The sequence below is a fragment of the Hydractinia symbiolongicarpus genome, chromosome 2, assembly GCF_029227915.1.
Source record: "Hydractinia symbiolongicarpus strain clone_291-10 chromosome 2, HSymV2.1, whole genome shotgun sequence".
NCBI lineage: Eukaryota > Metazoa > Cnidaria > Hydrozoa > Anthoathecata > Hydractiniidae > Hydractinia > Hydractinia symbiolongicarpus.
This window is the reverse complement of record NC_079876.1, coordinates 23952187-23960610: the sequence shown is the minus strand read 5'-3', so window position 1 is coordinate 23960610 and position 8424 is coordinate 23952187. Positions and strand designations below refer to the sequence as shown.

Sequence of the window (8424 nt, the reverse complement as noted above, 5' to 3'; positions counted from 1 at the left end):
ATTAAAATAAGAAAACGTCTCAAAAGGTCCAAGATTGGAATTTCTACAACAGCCGCCTCTCACCTAGCTATGTTGTCTAACATTGTAGCTTTGATGAAATTTTGTACTGTTTTCGTTAAAAAGTAGTGCTCTGTAACCGATTTTTGTTTGGAAATCCCTGCCACTAGTTGGCTATCTACAAAGGAAAAACTATTGAGACAGTAAGCACCAAAACACAAACTGCTACAATGTTATACACAGATCAGTACAGAATTATAAGCAGCTATCGAAGGAAACAATACTTCAAATCAGGCAGTCGTTGTGAGTTTAAAAGGTAACCTACATTTTAAAAACATAGGTGATATTACAGGGATGAATATCGAAAAGATACATACAAGCTGATAGAAAAATAGGTTCCCTTAAAAATATACGCATGCTGAACTGGAACTTATACGATTAACAAAAAAAGCGTTCTAAAAATTGCGCTAATGGTTGCAAAATAAGAATATAAACAGCCAGAAAATAAACACAATTGCGTTCAGCCGCAAAAGGGGTGATAAAGTCTGGAATGTACGGACGAAAGGCGGCCATTACAAGACTGGGTTATCTAACGGAAGATGTTAGTTTTGATGGGAGATGAAGAGATGAAAAGATGTGTAGATATTGTTTTTTTTTTAGAAAAGTAGAATAGTAATATATATTGTGTGTAATGATTAAAAAAAAGTTGTAAAAATAAATTATAATTTAAATAATAAAATAACGACATGTTTATGTACTCTTAGAAATGTGTCTTTTTGTATGAAGCTTATACGAAGAAAAGAAAAATGTATACGGTCTAGAAAATGATTATCAAAACACGGGCTTATAAAAATTCGTTACAAATATAGTTAAAGTTTAAAAAAATAACTTCTAGTTTGTTAGAATGCATATAGCAGAATGTCCTCTTTTTCAATTTTATTATGGCTCTATCTATTTTGTTTCTTCAACATCTTTATTACTCAGAAGACGAAAACAACTGCTCGCACTTTTAGATCATCAAGTGCTAGTGAAGGTCGACTATACTTCTCTATCTATTACGTGCAGATTCAAAGTGTTTTCGTCTATTGTTCTCTTAAAATATCAATGCTTTTTAACCAGTCCTACTGATCAAAATTTATATCGGTGAGCAGTTTTTAACAGGTACAAAGTATCCTGTCTTTGGCGACGAGATAAAGTAGCGTTTTCCAAGGAAAGATCCATCAGTTCCCAGCTCCTCCGGATGATCTAACTCCATTCCAGCCACAATAACATTACTTCGTTTCGGTAAATTCGAGATATGTCCCAAATATTTCAATGTTCCCTTCATAAGGGTGTCTTTTCCTGGAATCTTGCATCTTAAATGCATGCCGATGGTAGGTTTAACGTGGAGTTTCTCCTCTGCAGCGGCTATAACATCACTGTCAATTTCAGTTGAATTTTCTTTTGCACTCTCAGTTGACGAAGGAGTGACTGTGGCGTTGTTGTTGACAGGTAAAGTTTCAGTGACATTTTTTACAGTGCTTTTTGAAACGCTTTTTTCAGAAATTTCCTTCAGTTTATTTTTCTTTGCTGACTTTTTCTTCTTGCTTTTTTCAGGATGCGATATTTTGCCTCGTTTATCAAAGATTGTATGTTCGAGCAAAGAAGGTTGACGGTCTTTCTTCACAGCTGACTGAGTTTTACCTTTGATGACTTGCGCATTGCTGGTTAGTGCTAAACTTTCAGCAAGTTTTTGAGCTTGCACGGTCTCATCCATACCGCTACCAGATCCAGCTTCAGATTCAACTCCAATATTGTCCTGTTGGTCTGATGCTCCCTCTCGCCTTTAAAGAAAAAGAACACAACTGATTATGAAAGGATATAGCTCATATACAAATAAAGAAGACCTGGTGGATTTGTGTAGCGATCTCGTCGACTTTTGTATTAATTTAAATATGAAAAAATAAAACTAAACGTCGGTATGATTTTGCACTAGGTAATTTATCATATGCAGCTTTATCGACAACAAATTCTTTTCATTGCGATCGTTTGTCTTATTAGTGGACAGCGGACAACTTTTCAATTAACGAACAAAAAGCGATTACTCTGACAAAGTCACGGTCAAAACCTTATAAAAGCTCCCTGAACAGCGGACAGCAAAAAGGTGCACTAATTACATTTTTTATTGCATGAAATTTATGCTGTCACCACAAATTCTCTTCAATTAGCAAACAGGAAAAGAAAATACGAATGTTTTACTATAGACACGATAATTTCATAAGCACTGCTCTTAACTACTTTTTGCACTCACTCTAATGTCTTCCGGTGTCAATAAAACAATATTAAACTCAGAGGGATTGACCATGGGTTTACATAGTTGATAAGCTTAGGCTTCCAGAAATCTGGTTCCTGTCGAATTGAAAGAGAAAATGAGACTATCCAAAAGTATCCGTTAATTAGAAAGTCGACAGTTTCATCGAAGGCTTAATTTATCGCTCGAAATAACAAAAAGAAGTTCCAATAATTACCCAGCAGTCTGTGCTTCTGCTTTTTCAATGACTTCTTTTGGAGCAGCGTTACCTGAATCTCGTCCGTCATATCGATAGAGTAAATCGTGCGTCAATAGCGTCGCCTATTAATGTCGAGAATGAAAATGTGCAATAAACTATGGTACACTCAGATATAACATTTGAAATGCGTTTGGGAATATATCTTTGAAAACTAACTACTGAATGCTAAACCTTAAAGACGGCTTAAAAGGTTCGGTGTAATGTCTAAAAAAAATACTACACTGTTAAAAGTTTAAACAAGTTTAATTTTTAATGTGCAATTTAAAATGCGAGGAAGTTAGTTTGGCGAAAGAATTCGTTGTAACGTAAAGAGAAGAACTCTTTACCTTGTTCACATGACCTAAAGCTTCTTCCAAACCATCAACTTGTTTTGGACTCATAGTAAAATTAACCACTGTCGCATCTCCAGGTGTAACTTCAACGTTCTGAACACTTCCTTTGAAACCTTTAGCACGACACTGGACGTCGTATGTTCCTGGTACCAGCAGTCGGTAAAAATCACCGTCATCGCCAGACTTTATATCGTGACGTCGATCTCCGATAATAACCTTAGCTCCTTTGATAGGATTGCCACTTTCGTCTTTGATGAATCCTCGGACACCTTTGTTAGCCTAGATAAAACGGCGGAGTTCTGACATAGATTTGTGGAAAAAAATGGTAGCATATGCTGCGAAAATGGGTTAGTTTTTTTGCCCTGTTAAAATCAAGTGTTTTCACATACAATTATTTTGTTGACACACGGTACTCTTGGACCAGTTGTTATGTAGTCGGTACATGAAATGCTGCTTATTTTATTCTCACAGATTCATAAAAGAAAAAATCTTTATCAGAATGGTAGAAGCGACAAATCGGCAAAGTTTTTTCGACATTTGCTTTTCCAAAATCTGTGACGTCACTTCAATTTTAAACTAAACTAAATCTCAAAATAAAATATTACGAGGGCATTGTTTAAAGTCATTGAGGTTTTTTTCTATGGTCAACAAATTCTTCTGAAATATAATCACGCATGTCCTAAAGTAGATACAAGGCCACTTATAACAATCACCTCTATGCAATAGCTACCTCTATAGTCTAAGAAGTTAGCTACACGAAGACATTAAACCATGTTTTTTTGATGAATTCCTACCTCTTTCGACCATTTTATTGATAGACAATTATAAAACCTCGTCACCGCGGTGGCGGTCGCTAAGTTTGCTTCCTGAGAGTATCCGCCATGAAAAATCCATCGCATTGTCAGCAATGACATAAGGAGTTGTTTAATAGTCAAAATTTAAACCGATAATTATTTTTCTAGGTTTTTTCTTTTTTTCTTGGATTGTGTCTTTATAAACAGAGAGAGTGATGATCCAAGAATTGCATCATGTATGGGAGTGACAAACTTTTTATATTAAATGATTTCGTACACCATTATGGGGTTTGGGGCGAAAACAAATTCCTTCAGAAATATCTATTCAACAAATGCTTACTTAGCTAACACACCTCCTGATAAACTGCAACGCAACAATACAGTTTAACCCTATTCGGTCTTGGGGGCGGATTCCGTTTTATTTAATAACTCCTTGTTGGTATGTTATATGGCTATGAAACTTACTGAGTTTCAATATTTATTTATTAGATACCTACATGCTAAATTTTTAGGCCCCATGCCTTTCAGAGGCCTTGATATTGGTCATTACTCGAAACTACCCCTAAAAATCTCTATGAAATCTTTATAATGGGGAAAATTTAATAACTTCTGTTAGGATTATCTTTAGAACTTGAAACTTGCAACAAAACCTTTTTTATTAAGAAGAATCATTTTGCATAATTTGGACACGTGATTAATCCGATATCCTGATTTTGTCAGATTTTACCCGAAAATCGAAAAAACAAATTGGGCAATTTTTGGCACTGTTTTATGCGATCCACGCAAAAACCGGAGAATATATTAAGTAACTTTTATTTAGCTTTCTGAAACTTCAAACAGGATGTAAAAATTCGCTCTGGAACAAAAGTAATTAAATATTAAGCAGATAGTGGCATTTTTAACAACTTTCAAGCTTCTGATTACTGTTGCCATTTTGTTCATTTTATAACTATACTATAAATGTGATAAGTTTGATTCAATTTGAACAACCCTATGAAAAGTTATTAAGGGGGGATTACGCCCCCGCCCCCCCCCCCCCCGGTCATAGTATGTTCGAAAAATCCCGGACCAAATAGGGTTAAACAGAAACAAGCACACTTACAAACTCAATAAACTTTAACAAAGGTTTCTGATTTTCTTTCCAATAAGAAGCTAGTTGATCTTCATCAGGGTATTTATGACAACCCAACTCAATTGTCACTTCGTAACAGTTGGACTTGACGTAATTATAATCCTGCATTCCACCTGCTAATGGCGACCAAACAGCTCCATTTGAAATACCATCAGTGAAACGTTTCATTGGATGAGAACAGTTGCTCTTAGGATTGGCAAGATGCATTCGAGGATGATTTTCAGAATAAGACTTCGCAATCTGCCGAAATAGGTCATCGTCTGGAGTTGCACTGTATTGAGCTTGTCCTAGTGAAAGAAAGAGAAGTTTGTCCAAAAAACTTAACCTCTCTAAGTATACGCAAGAGTGTCTGCTATTTAACCTTCATAAGCAGGTTATTATAATATTCAAACATGTTTTCTACGTTTGTTTAGCGCAGCACTAAGCTATATTTTTTAATATCACCTTAAAAATTGTCTAGTAAAGATAGAACCCTCCAGTTATTACATACCGCTATTGTGACATAAGTTCCTACGACTCAAACAATTCATTAACTTCAACACAAAACCAACCAGCTTGTTCTTAGGACTGCTCTAGGAGTGGTCCATAGACACTTGTTATTAAAAATGATTTAACAGGACGAGGTATTTTTATGTTTAGACTTGATGAATCACTTAATTAAACCGTAGTAAGTCTGGCTTTTAAAAAACTTGTAAGGTCGGAGAAAGAACGAACAATAAAAACATACCCGATGGAGAGTCATCAAAAGGATACGTGACCACCAGTGCACCACTATGAAAACTTGCAGATAATGTGAAAGGGTATTTTTTAATCCAGTCAATAACGGATTTTGTTTCAGGTTCAAAATTTTCGGCATCGCTGTCGAAGAATTGGTCTGGGAAATTTCGATTTAAATCAACTCCGTTTGCATTTAATCGACCAATCACATCCTCAGTCAGCTCAGGGTTCGAGCTCTTTTTATGCGTGTTTGCTAATTCATAACCATCTGGGTTCATAGATGGCAATATGTGGATTCTTGTTTTATCCACGAGTTCAGTAATTTTATCGTCTTTTTCATAATTTTCGCAAAGATGTTTTATTAATTGCAGTAAAATTTCGCGCCCTACAACCTCGTTGCCATGCACATTACCAATATATTTCATTTCTGGCTCTCCTCCTTCGTGCTTGCCTGGATTATCTGAGATCTCCATCACCCACATTTTCCGGTTTTGGACAGTATTACCTAAGATTAAAAAATGGAATAGCTAATAGCTGCAAATTAAAGAGTGGCTGAATTGAGGTACCTTGGAGAGAACTATTTTTCGCAGGAAGATTGACGAAAAGCCAAATTCGGAAAGACAACGTCCGCGAAATATTTTAGGGCATTTAATTCGCGAAAAAAAACTGTATGATATGGTTTTAAAAACCCAAGACTCGTGGTTTTCATGAGATCGCAAAAATAGTTTCTGCAAATCCAGCAATCCCGTAAATTAATTTCCACACAAAACTCGAATCTGTTTATTTCGCCAAATCTATTGCTGCGAAAAGTAACTTCCTGTATTCTTCCTATGAATTAAAGTAATTTTTTTAACTGTTTTTTCTGCCTGTGGTTCAACTAAGCAAGCAAGGATGTTAAATACAGTATATATTGCACTCAATAACGTTTCCAATTCGTACCTATCCAAATATTTCATATATATAACTACGAAGTAATCGTATTTTTCATAATACGAATGTTAGTTGCGTTGCATCATATATGTAGTCGCAAAATTTTATTATTAGTAAATTTTTACTTCGCTTACTTAATTTGTAATCTGCTGTTTATATTTCCCTGATATCTATAAAACAAGGTATTAGTAAAAAAGAGCAACATTATATAGATGGTTGGATAGATTGTCAAATTTTCTTCAATTACAACCAATGTCAGATTAGACCTAGGGTTATATTTATTTGTAACTTCGTTACAAAATAGAATGACATAAGAAATAGCGGTGATTATTTTTAGCATTATACAATTTGTGACTTCTGGGGTAGACGCAATAACCTCGTCCCCAGAGGTTCTTGCATTTTTGACATCGAGGTCGGCAACAAAGGAACTTGTTAGCTGTAAAGTAAGCGCCAGCAGCTTTGACATCAGGCAACAAACCCTGGGGAGAAGGATGTAAACGCAGGGGGCGCGACTTTTACTCTCTGGCGACGTTTACTCTTGGGCACATATAGTTGCAAACGAACTGACGCAGCGAAAGTTTTTTCCGATAGGTTGGTGGACATTGCCAATCACACTGTCCTTTGAAAAAACAAAGACTCCTCGCGGATTAGTTTTTCTAATCTTGAAGAGAATGTTACTTCAGCGAAATAAATTATGAAGGATCTAGCTGCACAACGAAAACAATTAGTGTCAGCTATCTGAGGATGTCGTACCGACTCACCTATACTGTACAGACGAGTGATTTCCGGATACTGTTCGGCAAAAAATTTCATGTACCAAGTTAATTCTTCATAATCATGATGCCGAATTTTTCCTTGATCAATTTCTTTCTTAAATTCTTTCAAGTAGGGGATAGTATGGTTACCCCAATTATCTGAGTTATTGTCTTTTATTTTATTACTTGCTTTTGACACAGCCTCCCGTAGGTTTGTAGGTTGTGGTACGATAGCGGCTGGTAAAGGGTATGGTCTCTCCACTGATTTATAAGGAAAGTTATATGCCTGAGTGTTGGCATTTGGATAATTTTCGCCGTAATTATACGTTGGTTTCTCTTCGTGTTCGTAAGAATTCGCTAACGCTTCGTTATTTGCGATTTCATTTACGGTAGCAGGATGTTTATGTCGATGGTGGCGACGTTTCGTTTCAACATGATGCGAGCAGCATATCGTAATTACGACAAGTAGCAAAATCTTCGAATCCGCCATTATCATCAAACGATACAATCCAACTGCTCCCGAAAAAAAAAAGTATGCTCAATTCTATTAGTAACAACTTTTCTGTATAATTCTCTTTCGATATTCTATTTCTTTCTCCATATTAAAATTTAATTATAACTTATGGTGTTGTTCCTAAATATTTGAGTTTAATCCACTCAATATCGGTTAATGAGGGCTATTCATGATCGTGTTTAAGTGTAAACAGAGCCAACGCTTGCATATATTGTTGCCATCTAAAAAAGTAACAGAGACTGACAGCTGTTGATAAACACAGCGTACTTGCTGCATGCTTGAAACAAATGTAGCGAAAATCATTCATAAAACCTGAATGAAAACGCTTCGCACAGATGTGCAGAAAAAACAACGAAAAAAGCTAACAAGTGTTCGAACAAGTTCTGCTTAAGTTAGTCTCATGTTATGTGCGTTTTTTCTTTCTTATCATTTCTGTTACACATTCAACGGCCATACTCAAATTATTTTTTCTCTCATATAAAAATATATGTAAAATAGTTCGATTTTGGGTTATAATTGTTTTTCAGCTTTGAGAGCAATAAATGGAAATTATACATGCATAATGTTAATGTATTTTCGTGAATTAAAATTTAATCCTAGATATACAAAAAACCGTTTAACTACGTCCTTGAAGAAATAAAAAAATATTTATTCTTTTTAATATCGTCAAGACATTAATACCATGCGCCTTTCGAATTATATGT

General features: G+C 35.4%; 2 protein-coding genes across 2 annotated transcripts in view; both read right to left on the bottom strand.

Annotated features, from left to right (window-relative positions):
* The window catches only part of LOC130630273 (uncharacterized), a 97120-nt gene extending 94791 nt beyond the window's left edge, over positions 1–2329 (bottom strand). Inside the window, exon 1 of the mRNA XM_057443698.1 lies at positions 2320–2329. The gene's annotated coding sequence lies outside the window, so the exon portion shown is untranslated. The remainder of the gene's footprint in view (positions 1–2319) is intronic.
* LOC130630275 (carboxypeptidase D-like) lies at positions 809–7934 on the bottom strand. The gene is made up of 6 exons (XM_057443701.1): positions 7213–7934; positions 5532–6026; positions 4775–5091; positions 2873–3157; positions 2505–2608; positions 809–1820 (listed from the first exon to the last, which is right to left on the bottom strand). The coding sequence occupies exons 1-6, from the start codon at positions 7700–7702 to the stop codon at positions 1133–1135; spliced, it is 2379 nt and encodes a 792-aa protein (XP_057299684.1). The 5' UTR covers positions 7703–7934; the 3' UTR covers positions 809–1132.
* Between the last annotated feature and the right edge of the window lie 490 nt (positions 7935–8424).